Here is a 16,574-nt window from a genome sequence, read left to right as displayed (position 1 = left end):
AGCTTCCAAAATGGCATCCCTAAAGCAAAAGGCCTCACAATGCCTCTCACCTGATGCATAAACTTCACTTTCTCCCTATGACCTCTAAGATTAAATCCAGACTTGAGAATCCCTTGTTTCTTTCAAACTCAACTTAAACACCATCTCCTACATGTGGCCAGCTGCTAGTGTGTCTACCCAACAAAATTACCTTGCATTTATTACATACATACTTAAATGTGCAAATATTCTTGCTTCCCATCAAATGAGAGCTCTTTTCATTTACTTATTTGTGCTCCCCTGTGCTTGGTCCAGGGCCTGGCATAGTAGATATTTAATAAATGCTTGTTGATGAATTATTGACTAGAGTCCTACCTCCATCATTTGCTTGTCATGACTTTGGGCAAGTCACAATAACTACTTTCACTTGATGGTTTTCCTCACAACAATCCCATGAGATACTGGGTGCAAAAATTATTATTTCTGTTTTGCAAATGATTTTGAATGCTCTAAAGCAGGGGTGGGGAACCTGTGACCTCAAGGTCATATGCAGCCCTTTCACTGAATCCGTTAGGTCCTCAAGTTCAGCCCTTTGACTGAATGCACTTGAGGACCTAATGGATTTAGTCAGAAGGTTGCATGCACTTCTTGAGAGCCTAGAGGGCCACATGTGGCCTCAAGGCAGCAGGTTCCCTACCCCTGCTCTAAAGGGTGAAGTTACCTATCCAAGGTCACACAGAGGACACAACACCAAACCCTGTAGTTCTCTATTACTTTCCATTTACATCTGAAAACTCATTCTAAATACACCTGCTCTGCCTCCTTTCAGGGGTTGTGAAGGTCAAATGAGATAATGTAAGTAAAGTGATATGGAGCTCTAAAGCACTATATAGTTTTGTAATCTATTATTATTATAATATTCACTCCATGCTGTCCTAGTCTACACTAAAACCATTTCCCCTGTGCCAGTGCTCCCTCTCCTCCTCTGGACTTATCTGAGTCCTTTGCTAAGGCTCAGCTCCAACTTTCATGCTCCAACAAGCCTTCCTGGCCAACTGAACACACCTGGAGCTCTCCCATCAGAATTCCTACAGCACTTACTGCTCACAGAGCACTTAGCATATTGACTGCTATTGTTAGTTAAATCTCCTGTGCCTCCCAGGAAGACTTCTAGGTCCTGTCCCCAGGTCACATCATCCGGATTGTTTATAGCTCATCAGGTCTACCTGACCCCAGTTACCTAACCAGGCTTTACTGTCATCCTCCTATTATGCCACAACACATGAATACTCATCCCCTTTTCTACCTGAGAACAGTCATCAAAACAGCATTGGCATTATTTCTAGAAAGGGCATGCCCTTCTGGCTCCACTAACCATCCTTGTGATGTCCTTAAACAAAATTCTCTTCCTTGGCCACCACTCCCCAATATGTATTGGCTCCCCATTGAAACCCATGTTACATGAATGGAAGGACTCTCTAATATATTTGTATTCCTAGCACTGAGCTCAATGCTTGGCACAAATTGTAGTATATGCTTAAGAGTTTTCTTTCTTCCTTCCTCCCTCCCTCCTTCTCTCCTTCCCTCTCTCTCTTTCTCTCTCTCTCTCTCCCTTCCTCTATTTTTCCTCTTTCCTTCCTTCCTTCCTTCCTTCCTTCCTTCCTTCCTTCCTTCCTTCCTTCCTTCCTTCCTTCCTTCCTTCCTTCTTTCCTTCCTTCCTTCCTTCCTTCCTTCCTTCCTTCCTTCCTTCCTTCCTTCCTTCCTTCCTTCCTTCCTCTCTCTCTCTCTTTCTTTCTTTCCTTCTTTCTTCCTTCTTATCTGCCCAGGATTAGGTGCTATGTCTTATTTGTTATTTTATGTCTCCCACAGTCCCCATGACTGGGTCTTTCCAAAAGATAGAACTCAGAAAACATTTGTTGATTTGTAGTACCCAAGTAGTAAAGTAAATTTTTGAGGTTATTATGGAGATAATTCACACATAATTTCAGTCTATGCAGCTCCCCCCACCAATACTGACAGGAATCAATCTTACTAACTTTAACTTGTCTCCTTCTACACCTACTCTTTCACCAGAGCCAAGGTGCCTAATGGTGTAATGTGAGTTGGATAGCTTCTTGCCCTGGCCCTGCCTACCTGTGCCAGCCCTACTGAGCAGTGAGATGGCCCTGAGGAGGAAGCTGAGGGAGAGAAAAGAAGCATGGGGTGTGGAGAATAGTAGCACTATATGTAATTCACCTTTGCATAATTGAGAGTTGACTGTAGGCATTATAGATGTAAACATGATTGCTTTGTGACGCATTGGACATGTCTATAAAGAAGCTAAGTTAGCAGTATACAAGGGCATTATCATAATAAGAGCCAGTTATATAAGGTATGGAGAAGCATAGATGGGGTTATTCTTGCTTCCATTTTCAGTTTCTATTAACTACAATAATTAAAACTGCATTTGCTGTCCAACAACAGCTCCTGAATGAAAGTAATTATATGTTAGTCATAATAGTAAACCTGCCACTCAACTGAGAGTATAAGATTTGGGGATTGAGCTTCTGCCAGTTAGGAAGTGCCAGACTGTGACAGTTCTTGCTGGCATGCCTCAACCAGAACAGGGCTGACAAGCAAATGGTGGAGCCTTCCTTGTTGTTGGACCCTTTCACCAATCTGCAATGTGTCTGCTTTCCTCTATTTTATTGGGGACCCAAGCCAGACCACAGGTTGCTCTTGTATTTCCCTGACCCTACTGATCCCCAAATAACACATGACTTTTCATTCTACCTCCCAGAAGACTCTTATTCTTCTCTCTGCCTGTGAAGAAATAAAGGAGGCAGGGTGGTAGAATTAAGTGAAAAGAACAGTGTATTAACTTTTAGGAATCTTCATTTGTCATGTGATCCTGGTTAAGTCATTTCACTTTTTCTGAGCCTGAATTTCTTCAGCTGTCAAGGTAAGTAACTGTCAGATAATGAACATGAAAGTGCTTTCAAAAGTACAAGATATACACTGGTAAACCAGTGGTATTACTTCTTAATTTTTCATGCATGTATGTTTTTTTCCTAACTAGACTTCCCAAGCTCCATCAAAGACCACGTGATATACTTTGTGATGATATTTCCACCCCTTCTGCCCCTACTGCTTGCAGTATTATGTTCAACAGATACTGTTGAATGAATCTCTGAACCCTTTCCACCCCCTCGCATAATCTGACATCCATAGCCAGAAGCTCCACTGTTCAGAACTAGGGGCAGAAGCTACCACGTTTTAAGGTATTCTCTTTTTGTTTGTTTTGCCTTATAGATCACGGGATTTATGACTGGAAGGGATTTTAGAGATTATCTATTCCAGGGGTGGGGAATTTGTGGCCTCAAGGCCATATGTGGCCTTCTAGGTCCTTGGGTGTGGCCTTTTGACTGAGTCCAAATTTTACAGAATGAATTCTTTTATTAGTTATTATTTGTTCTGTGAAGTTTGGATTCAGTCAAAGAGCCCCACTTGAGGACCTAGAGAGCCATATGTGGCCTTGATGCTGCAGGTTCTCCACCCCAGCCCAACCTTCTTGTTTTACATATGAGGAAACTAAGGTCTAGAGAACACAAATGATTGACAAAGTACAAATATAGGCTTCAAAATGAAGTCCTTTCATGCCAAATCCAGCACCCTTTCCATTGACTGGTAGCAAAATAGTCTCTTCTAAATGAATAAGAAACAGAAGATGATTCTTTTACTGAACCCAACACAATCAGAATGGTATGACTAACGGAAGACAAGAAAAAAAAAACAAGAGCAAAGCATTTTTAAAATCAATGAAAAGTAGGAATCCTGCCATGTTAGCCCATGGTCCCCATCTTGACCAGGCTGTCACCATTCTGCATTCATTGTATTTATTGCCGTTGACTTTTAACAAATGCTTTTTGTGATATTTTTTCTTATTTCTGCCTGAAATAATGCCAGCAATATTATTCATGTATTACCAGATTTTAGGTCTTGAAAGGACACTAGGGTCAATCTATTCCAGCCTCCTTGTTTTACAGGTGAAGACACTGAGGCAGAGAAGGATGTGACTTGCCAAAGTGTTAGTAGAAAGGAGTAGTAGGAGACAGGGTTAGGACCGAGGTCTGCTGACTCATATGGAATCCAAATTCCTCCCTCCCACCATACCTTGTGATTTCCAGGGGAGAGATTGTTTCCGCACGCTTCTCTATGTGCATATGCAAAATATCTGTCAGAATTCTGTGTCCGGTTTTCTTTATGGAAGCCACTTATCTCTCTCCAGCCAGTATGAGATCTAAATTCCTTACCTTGAATGTAAGCACTGACATCTTAAGTAAGAGACCTCTTAGCCCTGGCTTATTGGAGTTCTTAGGTTCTAACAACCTGTTCCCATGAAGCATCTTTTTCCATCATCAGGAAAAATGCAAGCAATGCTAAATGTCACTTTATAAATCCAGGTTGTTGCCAAAGAAGCAAAGAATTGCTCAAGATTCCCTTAGATGCTAACCTGGAACTTCAAGCTTGCACTGTCACCTTCTAAGCAGGAACCCTGTATGCAACCTACCGAGAGGAATGCTAAGTTCACTGAACACATCCTCTGGTTCCCAGGAAGGCAATGGATGAGGCTGCTTTGTCTCCATCTCACTATAGGCCAATGAGCTCATCTCCAGGGACTGGATTTCTGTGAATCTGGAGTTTTCTGGAAAATATAAGAGAATATAGGTAATTCACAAAACATATGATGCTATGAAAGATCCCTGCAATTCATCCACATCCTATACACTGGGTGAATGACCAATAGTTACCTCGGTTGCTTAATAACATGGAACTTGACAAATGATTTAAATTTGGAAGCAAAGCACCTTAATTAAGATCTTTTTTCCCCCATGTCAAGACAACAGCATGCACATTGCAATGTTGGCATATCTTTTCATTCTGTTTATCAAGGAGAGAAGGCTGTTTAAATCTCTGGCTGGAGCAGTCTACTGGCATCAAATGGGAAAGTCAACATACCCATAGCATAATTCAGCATGATCTGCTTCTTTTCAAGGAATGGAGAGGGTAATAGATTGTTCTCATGTCCCCACATTTAACCCTGGACAGAAGGGCAATGACATTCTTGCCCTAAACCTGTCAAGCATTATTTCTAAAGATGAATTCTAAATGCTGTGTAAGATAATGAGTCAACCATGCCAAAGACAAGTTCAGGCCTATACTGACAGAGTAAAAGATGGCCCAGGCAAAGGAAGGTGTTTCAGAAAGCCTTCCCCTCCTCTATTCAAGCCATGTCACAGGTTTTCTGAGGTAACAGGAAGGCTGCTCAGTAGTGGTCTCCACGGAGATTCAAAAGAACAGGCAGAAACTGCCCAGTTCACCCTGAGAATGACTGGAGTAACCTTCCAAATGCCTGGAATGCCATACTCTGACCTGGCTCTCCTATTCCATCAGGCAGAATGGAACCAGTGAGTGATGGATTGGAAGGATTTTACCTGGTTCTAGTCTGACTAAAAGCCTCAGATGAGTCTTTGAGATGCTAACTGACTGCTTTACAATGCACCTTTAGCTAGAATCACTATGAAATTTTTAAAGATTATTCTCCCTCCCCTTGTTGGCTTCTGGTTTTCATTTAATCTATCCTGATGCTTACAGCTTAGCATTGCAGGTAAGATGAGGCTCAATCTATTTTTAAACAAACTTTATGACATTACAGGGCCCAGCACCATCATACTGCATCCATCATCTCATAGACCATGAATCACTGATCTTGAGTTGGAGCAATAATAATGGATAACTAACATTTTGTTGCCAGGCACTGTGCTAAGCGTTTCACTAATGTCATCTCATTTGATCCTTACAACAATCCTGCTATGTGGGTGCTATTATTATCTCTATTTTAATGATGAGGAAATTGAAGCAAATAGAGATGTAAGTGAGTTGCCCAGGGTCTCACAGCTAGTAAGTGTTTGAGGCTGGATTTGAACTTGGAAGGGACCTCAGAAGCGATCTAGCCCAACCCTGCCATTTGACAGGTATGGAAACTGAAGCCTTGAAAGCTTCAATGATTTACTAGGTGACAGAACTGGAAGGGTAAGTGATTTATCCCATCGCAAAGGTAAGAAGTGGCAGTACCAGGATTCGTACTCAGAGCCCATGGACTCCAAGTCACTGCATCGCCCTGTCTCACTCTACCAGATCAAAGAATCAGAGTATCAGAGGTTGTAGGGAAGGACTAGTGAGATCAGCTAATCCGTCTCACTCATTTTAGAGATGAGGAAACTGAAAGCTAGACAACTTAAGTGATTTATTAGATGGCAGATATGGGACTCAAACCCAGGTCTGCCTACTCTAAATGCTCTCTCCACCAGGCCATACTGGATAGGTGTGGGAGATCACAGAACAAGGCCTGACACACTCCCAACTCCAGATGGGCTATCAAACCAAAAAGTACTTAGCAATGAGCACTATACTATTCTTCCACCCCTCCTTCCTTAAGTCCCTTGCACAGTTCAGAAATAGCTGCTCCAGGATTGCCCATGTGGACTTGTGCCATGCAGACACAAGAGAGGCCAGCCTGTTAGCTGATCTGCAGGAACTGTTGCTGTTTTCGCTGATAATCTAAACTAATTTTAGCAAGAGTTCATCCGGGCTCATGTGAACTCAAAGGAGACCATCCTGTCTGATTATGCCTCCCAGAAAACTCATTGCCTGCTATCCTATTTCCTTTACACCATTTGTCTAAAAGCCTTTAACAGTTTTACTTGGCTTATGTAAGCTTTCTTCTATTACTGAATTACTTATAAGGCAGTCAAAGCTATTAGCAATATTATTAGCAATGTTAATAGCAGCCTGCAAAACTCCAGTGTTATAGCCCTCTAGTTAGAAAGTCCATGAGTTAGCCCAGCACATGAGAAAAAGTTAGTAGTTACCCTCAGTCAACATTTCTTGGCAAGCTTGGCTTTGGTTGCTGGTCTCTGGGTGGGAGCTGGGATTCTCCTCTGGTTTGCTGCCTTCCTGTGACCCATTTTTAGGGGATCCCATCAGCTTACAATCATCTAGGAAAAGACCAGACTGTGTACCCCCTTCCTCTGCTGGCTCTTGGGAAGCCATTTTCTGGGATGTGGGGACTGGGTAAACATCTGAGTTTTCAGCTCCCTTTCCTTCCTTCTTTTGGCAATTTGGATCTTTGGGAAGACTGTCTTCCTCAGGCTCAGATGGCTTCTTCTCAGTGTCTAGATTTATGTCCGTCTGCCCTTCAAGCCTTATTTCATCAGAATGGCTCCTGGAGGCAGCACTTTCTCTGTCCGACTCGAATCTGATTTCAGCAGCTCCGCCAGCAGCAGATTCACCTGCCTCCTTGGCTAATTCCCCTTGATCAGGGTTCAGGTCTAAAGGGGTCATCCCACAAGGGAATATTTCAGGGCAAGTTTTGTCCTTCTGCCCAACTGGCACAATCTCCTCCAGTTCTGTGATGTCTGGCTCCATGATAAAGTCCTCCTCTTCCCCCACTTCGTCAACTGTAACAAGTTCTTCCATGTTGGTAGGGTACCAGCTCTCCCCCTCCACTTCACTTCCACTTTCCCAATCTTGTTCCTGTGTAAAAATGTTGAATGCTGATCAGAAGATGGCTTACGAATTGACCTTAGCAATCGAGAGACAGGCCAAAGTGCTCTAACCAGGCCCACAGAGAATGCTCTAAGCCCAGTGACCAAGTGTTCTTCTAATTTGAACTGGAAAGAATTACTTGGTAATTCAGTCACACTACACCTCTCAAGCCCCACCTTGCAGGCCATGCATTGCATAAAGAGTGTTGTGTTTCCCTTGGTGTTTTTAAAAGTCACTTGGCTATACTCTGAACCCCTAAATGCCATATGAACTGGAAAAAGCCAGAAATGCTTCAACTATTAGGTTTAAGTAACATTTTAACCACCCATTAAACATAAACAAATTTTTAAAAACCCTTCAACTTGTCTGAGTTATCTTCTTGTGACAGTGGACATCATTTTGATAGGCATTTCGGCATAAATAGTTATCAAAATCCTGCAAATCCCTCCTGCCTCTGGGGGAAAAAATGTACATGCATATTTCTTGTTTGTGACACCTACTGAAACCGCTTTTCTTAGTGTTCCAGTATAGCCCAAAGACTGGGAAAAAAGACTCAGAAGATCAGTTTTTCTCCTGTCACAGATACTGATATCTTCCTCATCTGACCTCAACTTATGACTGGAAAATTATGAAGCTGGACAGTTTCCAAGGACATTTCTATGTGCCTCAGAAGCAGTAGACTGGATATGAGTGTGGGGGAGCTATAACTGGATTTTTTGCTCTAATTATATAAAATAATCCATAGCATTACAAATGATGTCTGGGACTTGTGGGGTTATCTAGGTTCACTGTGGCCTATGGGTCCTGTTACTTGAAATTTTATTTTGGCAAGATAGTCTCTTAAGCCTTATGACATTTTTTTAGCACACATTTTCTCAATGACTACAGCCATGTGTTAAGAGTGTGAAGCAAAGATTTCAAGAGAAGCTATCTCTCAAAGTCTAAGTTGAATGTGTGTATGTATGTGCGTGTGTGCATGCATATGTATACGTGTGTGTTTGAAGGGAAGTAGGATGTGAAATAGATTTCATTTGGAGAGAAATAGGTGAGATATTGGAGGATAGCTACTCAGCCTGGGTACCACATTTCCAAATGGGGAAAACACCTTCATAAGATCCTATATGGATGTGATATGGATCTGGGTAAACTTACTGTATCTCAGATGAGAGTTACCTTCTCTTTCCTTTCATTTGCTGCATCAGAATCTTCTATTTTCATAAATTCATCACTCTCCTCCAAAGCTTCCCGTTCTTCTTTCCCAAGCTTGAAAGAACAAAGACAAAAGAAATGAATAATATTAGTAAGGACAAAGGGGTAGTGTGAACATGAACTGAAAAATATCTCCAGATTAAGTCATCGATAACAAATGGTACCATGTTCACATATGGGCAGAGTGAGCCTAAATAGGGGGTTCTTCATAACCTAGAGTCCATGAACTTCTTTTTAAAAAATATTATGCAACTATTTCAACATAATTTGTTTTTAATAATATTATGAATTTTATTTTAAGCATTTAAAAACATTATTTTGAAAAGAGGGAATGGAGATCTCATGGGATCATCAAAGGAGTCTGCAGCACATACCTATAAAAGGTTAAGAACTCCTAGCCCAGGGGTGGGGAAGCTGTGACCTTGAGGCCACATATAGCCTGCTAGGTCCTTGGGTGCGTCCTTCTTAATGAGTCCAAGTTTTATTAAGGGATTTGTTCTGCGAAATTTAGATTCAGTCAAAGGGCTGCACTTGAGGACCTAGAGGGCCACATCCAGCCTTGAGGCTGCAGGTTTCCCCCTGCCTGCCTAGCCTACATTAAGGTATCCTTAGTTGGTCCAGGGTTGCTTGGTAAATTAGAATTATACAGGTGACCTGATACTTCCTGATTCTAAGAACTATTTCTTGGCATAGTCAGGGTGACAAAGTGGCAGCCCATGGGCCAAACATCCTCTTTCCAATAACTATGCCCAGGATAATTACTCTGTATTACCCATACCCTCTCCCCTTTTTATTCTCTCGTTACTTCTCTTACAATAGTGACTTATCTCTGATCTAATTAAAAATACAAGCCCAGAGAAGGCATCATCAGCCTGAATCTCCAAAGCCAAAGTTCCCCCAAATAGCTTCCCAAGATCCCAAGGGCACTTTCTCAGGCTTCAACTTTGGCTAACAAATCATTTTTTCAAACTCTTAAGGCGGGACACTTTTCCAGGAACTCTTTGGTGAGAATGGATTCAGAATAAATAAAAGATTCTGGAGATCATTTTCAGCTCCCCAAACTGCTCTATCTTGGCACACAAATTAGGCTTGGGAAAGAATTGGAACCTGACTGGTATCCTCCTCCGATACCTCCAAAGTCAATTTGGATTCTGAGGGACAATTTTTGCCTAGATCTTTGCTTCAAATTCCTGACACTTGATTTTAAACTGACCATAATAGAGGAAGAATCAGTGGTGGGGTCTGATTATTACCAGGAGACAACTGCCAGGAGGAATGGTGACAATGACTTCACATATCTACATAGAAATGTATAAAGTTTGGTTAATAAAGTGAGTCAGAGATCTCAATTCAAGGAAAGTTAAATTCCCCTCATAGATACATAGCAACATAAGGGTATACCTTATTGAAAAGGAAAAATTAGATTAAAAAAAGTCCTGGAACAGGATTGCCTACCCAGAAGATTTACTCCTCTGAAGAAGTCCATGAATCAAAGGGGGAAAGTATAGTGGAGAGCATTTGGATAAAGATCAACTAGGAGACAGAAGCCATATTACAATGATGCAATTTTCCAGATCATAAGGACGAAAAGAAAAAATGAAGAGTTCTAGAAACAGATAATAGAACTGGCAATCAGAGAACTCTAACAATGTGGACATCTACTGGTACACTCTTTTGGAAAAATTAGAATTGATAAAATTAAATTCTTGACTTGCTTTGATGATAATTTCATTCTTTAAAAGGTAGAAGAAACAATGAGGTGAATTGCTATTCTGAATTTGATAATGACCAATAGCAAGGAGCTAGCTGATGTAAAAATAGTGGGAATCTAGCGCAGAAGTAGTCATGACATTTTAACATTTATGATAGGGAAATTTGGGAAATCTTGGTAGTCTAATGCTCACCCTAGAATCTAGAAGAGTTGATTTTTAAAAAATTCAGATAGGATCCCAGGAGCTACAGGGGACATTGACTCAGGAATGAAGAAATGCTCTTAAGAATGAAATTCCAAGGACAGATTCCAATGAGGAAAAGGAGAACATTATTCAGTGAGACTGCAAAGCTACCCATTTTTGATTTAAATAGACACCTATAGATGATTAAAGCAAGGTCAAGTAACTAAGGATAAATACAAATGTGTGGTATAAATTAAATCCTGAATGAGAAGAAGCTTGTGATAGATGCTAAGCACAACAAAACAGGCTAGTTATGTTTTAGCTAGGTTGCAACTAGGAAGATTAAAGACAGTAGAAAAAGCTGCTCTTACATCTATGGTCCTGTGAACCTATGATTTGATAGTAACTAGTACCTGCCAAAGGATCTGATTAGAAATGTTTTCAGACTACAGAAATTTCCCTCTTAGTGTCCCAAATCTTTTTTAGGGACAGAGATGGAACATTTGGGGAAAAAGCAAGGGTGGCAAAAGGCATTCATCTGGAGGTAGACAATATAACTATCCTCTTGTCAAAAGGACTGGGATAATAGTCTCGCCTCTGTTTATTACTCTTCTAGACAAGATATTCTGCATTTTAATAATAATAATGATATCTAGCACTTAAGTAAAGTTTCATGTTTTGCAAAGTACTTTACAAATATGATTTTATCCGCACAACCACACTGGAAGATAAGCACTATTATTATCCATTTTTTCTAAATGAGAAAACTGAGGCAAAGGGTGAGGTGACTTGTTCACACACTTAGTATCTGAGGATAGATTAAACTCGGGTCTTCTTGACTCCATGTAGAGTGCTCTATCCACTGTGCTAACGCTCTGTTAACCTGCTGCTTAAAAGTCTGTTGCTAAATACCACTAAGGAAAAGCTCTGTTTTTTTTTTTAATTTTAAAAGCCGAATTCTGATGTTCCTAAAGAAAAAAAAACTCTCTGGATAACAGCATGTGCAATAGGAATTATTAAATTACTGAAAAACCTCTAAGTTTAAATTGGAGTATATGTAATTCAGAGCCTCATTTCTAGATGGCAAAATACTTTTGGGACGGTCCATTTATTACCGAAGTATGAACCTTGAGGTTAACTGAACAGTTATGGGTATGACCAGATGACTTTCCAGTTACTGGAAGCCTGGGTGGAGCCTGAAGACAGAGGTAAAGATGTTACTGAAGTAGCTTAAATATGTTTTTTGGCTCACCTATTTCCTTTGCATCCATCCCAGTCTTTTAAAAATCATTCCTCATCTTCCTCATTGAAATAATTTGAGATGTGATGGCACATAGGCACAAAATGAACCCCTAAAAATCTATTGTTTGTAAGTCTATTACAAAATCTATTGTACTTTGTAATGGGGTTATATAATTTATATATATATATGTACATATACTCATACACATGCATATATGTATATATAAAAGTTAGTATACAACTACATATGACTCATTTGCCTGTTGAAATCTGTATGAAGTTTTATTATGTGATCCATGGATGTTATGTAATGCTTGATCTGTCTCTACAGACACTCAGCACAATTTGTAGGGACTATAACTTTTTTTAGCTTGGGGAGATATGTTGGGATGATCAGTCTTTGTCAACATGGCAGAGTTGACAATACTATCCTGATTTTCCTCTTCTCCTTCAGATGTTTGTAGTACTTTCCAGAGGTTCATCTGAACATCGGGGTAATACTCATGACCCAGCACCAATAACCAGAGGAATGATAAGTAGTTAAGAAAGGCAAATTGAAAAGGGGCAAAAAGTTTTTCTCCTACATCAGCCTCAGCAGGAGCTGCTGACCACATCAAGGGTACATCTTAAGATGTAGCATGCCAGTAGAAAGAGCACTTTAATTTGAAATCAGAAGGTCTCAATTTGAAATCTGCCTCCATTTACCAGTGGCTTGACCTTAGAAAAGTTATTTAACTTCCCAGACCTCTCTGTTTTCTCATCTGTAAGATAAGACAGACCAGATGACCTCCTTCTCTGAGAGCATGATCTCGTGATGCCTGCTGACTCTGTGACAAAGAAGACATATATGGAATTCAGATACCCAACTCTACTAGGAATGAAAGGTGGGGTTGAGAAGGCAAATCAGCAGATGTTTAGAAGTATGGCCAGATGCCTAAGGGGCCATTTTGTGGCAAGGGGTAGAGTTGTGAACCTAATGAAAAACAAACTGAAAACATGCTAACCAGCTCAGGGATGTATTGGACCTGACTATCTTTTTGTAAGAGCCACAATACTTTCCTGAAGAAAGAAAATCATCGATCAATGGAAAGCTGAAGTGAGGGGGTGGAGGAGGAAGAGAAGCAGAGGCACAGGGAAGAAATAAAAACATAGAGGGAATAAGAGACCAGAAAATGCTGACCTGCTGTCCCCCTATGAATGACTGTATTGGGATTCAATGGGGATTTTTCTTACAGCACCTGATATTATGATTAGTTCTAAAACCCAGGTAGCCTTCAGTTATTATCCAAAAAGGATGGATTCAACTCTGCCTTATTACAGTTGAGGAAAGCATTTTCAAATTCTCTTCAGTTCTCTCTTGGCCAATGGACACATGCACAGGCAGAATGAACACAGGCAAGAATTGTCCCTTCCAAAAAGTTCTGGGAAAGATAGATGAAGGTCAGGTTTAGAAACACAGTTACTCTTTCACAGGCAGAATGAACACAGCCTAGAACTGTCCCTTACAAAAAGTTCTGGAAGAGATAGATGAAGGTCAGGTGTAGAAACATAGTTACTCTTTCTCCAGAGATAGGACATGGATCAGTGAGGAAATATGAAGAAAGCTGACTAAAAGGCATTTTTACTAGCAAAGAGGTCCAGGGCCCAGGGCAATCAGCACTGGATACTGCTCCTCAACTTTTATATGGAGGAGAAATCAGATGCTGATCAATCCTGAAGGAGAGTCACTAAGAAGCAGAATATAGCACAGTTGTAGGACAGTCAGAATTGTCAGAAGAGAGGGGCATTCCCATTGGCTCTGGAGAGTGAATGTATTCATGTGAGTGAAAATCACTTCTTTTTTGGTACCAGCTGATAGACTCCACCATCCTGTCTGGTGACTAGCTGCTTCCCTGTGTGTTTGTGTGCTGAGATGTCCTCAAAATGAAAGACCTTGGGAGAAACATCCAGATTTTCTGGCCCCTAGAGATCCCTGTGTATAAAGCCTCAATGGTTACCAGGCCCATGGATCTATGATCTTGTGGCACCTAGTATAGAAAACATATAACTCATAGGGGGGAAAAATTCAATCATCTTCATTATGTAAAAACTCGCCAGTACCCACCCTACACCTAAACATACTAAGCAGGTTTTAGGCATCAGGAGAGGTTGGCGGTTAGTCTATAAAGTTTGGAGCTTCAAGACCTTCCCTTGACTCACTGTGTGAACTGAAGCTGTGCCACCTCAGCCCTTTGAGAATCCTGGATGAAAGAGGCCATGTAATTGCCACGTCTTTTGAAATGAGAAGCAAAACAGAGCAGGCAATTAATCGTGTCTAGGAAAACACACCAAGGCCACGGGGGTGGACAATAATGATTTTGTGGGAGGTGGCTGCTTCTTTCCTTTACCTCTTTTCTCTGAAGAACTAAGTTTGGTCAACACATTGGTGGGAGGGAGGGCTGTGGGGATGGAAGATCTAATCTCACTTGGCAGAGTGTATCGGTACACACACCTCACTGTAACTCCACCCTGTACAAACAGGGCAGCAGAAAGAATCTGAGGTCCTACCAAAAACTCATTCTCACCAGATCAAAACACTTTTAGGAACCAAGTCCTCCTGTACCTCCTCTGCAGCAGAGGATGGGAATATGTATTACCTCAATCTCTTCTACTGTGTTCTCTTTTGTGTCCATTTCTCCCTCTTGATTTCGATCTGGTTTGGTGGTTTTGTTTTTCTCACTCTGTTTGGCCTTGGCATTCTCTGAGATCCTGCTGTCCTTGGGCTCCAAAATGTCTTCCTTTCCTGAGTCCTCACAGTGGGTGTATCTTTCTCTTAATCTAGTCTCTTCTTTTTTTTTGGACTTCACAGGACTGTCCTGTTGCTGCTTGAGATACCGGTCAGGTTTGAGCTTGGGATCCTTTCTGTAATAGCCATCCTCTCGGCCCTTGTAACCAGACAAAGAGTGGAGTGTGCTAGGTGAAGTGGGCCGGACATATTTGTCTCTGTGCCCCCTCATTCCTTCGATCCGGCTGTCCAAGTCAATTTTGTCCAGTTGCCGTGGGTAATGTTTCCGATCATGAACCCAAGTGTCTGTCCTATCCCTCTTGTCATCTCCATTTTCCCTCCAGTGAGTCAGATCTCTTTCTTCCTCTCTCCTGGTGTAGGGGGACTGATCCCAGGATTCCCTACCATTGCCCCAGTCTACACGGGAAGGGCATAGAGGGCTGTGGGAAGAGCTGCAGGAGGTGAAGCTGGTAGTGTGAGACCTTGGGGAGAGTGAGCGGCTCACTGGGCTTCGAGACCTGGGTCTCTCAGGGACATATCTGTGCAGGAGAAAAGGAAAGATGTACATGTATAGACATATATACACATCCAAAAATGCAAACACACAATCATGAACACTGATAAATACATGGATATATTTTATAAATATACACATATTATTAAACGTAGAATATACATATTATCAAACATGGCAAATATATGCACTTATATAGTCAGACACACTGATTCAAATGTGTGTGTATACTAAGTATGTGGTCCTTGGCAATTCACTTACCCTCTCTGGGTCTCACTTTTCTCAGCTGTAAAATGAAGCAATTGGAATTAATTGCCTCTGCAGTCTCTTCCAGCTCTAAATCTATGAATATATGGGATGAGTGTGCACATATATATGTATATATATATATACATATATATGTATATATATATACACACACACATGTGTATACAAATGCATATATGCACGCATATGTATACACACATATACCTATGTGTATATAAACACACATATACACATAGGTATATATGTATAGGAATAGGTATTATGTGTGGATATACATAAAACTGATATTTATCTATTTCATTTATTATTCATTTCCTAGCCACATATATCTATTTATATTATTTATGTATCTTTATACTGTGTGTATGTGTGTATATATGTACATATATATATATATATATATATATATATATATATATATATATATATATATATATACACACATTCATACATATCTACACACACACAGAGGTGATCAACTCTAATTGCCTCATTTTACAGATGAGAAAAGTAAGGTCCAGAGAGGTTATGTGAATTGCCAAGGCCCACGTAGCCAATAAGTAAAGGAGATGGGATATACACCTACATCCTTCTGACTCAAAGTCCAGAACTACTCTCTATATCACACTGCTTCCCACACAAGTTCTCAGGGATATACACTTATTGATATACACAAATGCATATATACCATTATGCATAGATACTAAAAAGCACACATATAAACATGTACAAACATGTACAGTCCTACACATATATTTGATGATTAAATAAGATATGTATTTCACACTCTGATATGTAGCACTTTGATAAAATTATCCTCTCCAGGTCTTATCAAGAAGAGGCAGACCTTCCTTTTCTAACCATGGAGGTGATTTTGGGTCACAAAGACCACAGTTATATTAATGACTGTCAGATCTCTTATGTACTGCTAGGGTCACCTGGCTGAACCAACAGAAAACCTGAGATTTAGGAATGAACACTAGAGAGATTGGGGTACCATCCATGTTACTCTGAGCATGGCAAACAAATCACATTACATCAGGTCTCTCACTGCTATTGCTGCCACTTTAAATATGATAATATGCTTGTATTTGTGGTAAGTTTTAATCCTGGCTTG

The 16,574-nt window shown here is 40.6% G+C and overlaps 1 protein-coding gene across 1 annotated transcript in view; it reads right to left on the bottom strand.

Moving 5' to 3' along the window:
- Positions 1–16,574, bottom strand: part of RBM20 (RNA binding motif protein 20) — a 233,425-nt gene that overhangs the window by 11,258 nt on the left and 205,593 nt on the right. The window contains exons 9-12 of the mRNA XM_072622164.1: positions 14,549–15,215; positions 8,740–8,829; positions 6,891–7,554; positions 4,529–4,663 (exon numbers count right to left, since the gene is read on the bottom strand). Of these exons, the coding sequence (XP_072478265.1) occupies positions 4,529–4,663; positions 6,891–7,554; positions 8,740–8,829; positions 14,549–15,215 (1,556 nt within the window). The remainder of the gene's footprint in view (positions 1–4,528; positions 4,664–6,890; positions 7,555–8,739; positions 8,830–14,548; positions 15,216–16,574) is intronic.

Source organism: Notamacropus eugenii, chromosome 1, assembly GCF_028372415.1.
Source record: "Notamacropus eugenii isolate mMacEug1 chromosome 1, mMacEug1.pri_v2, whole genome shotgun sequence".
NCBI lineage: Eukaryota > Metazoa > Chordata > Mammalia > Diprotodontia > Macropodidae > Notamacropus > Notamacropus eugenii.
The sequence above is the reverse complement of the archived record's forward strand: the minus strand, read 5'-3'. Positions and strand labels throughout refer to the sequence as shown.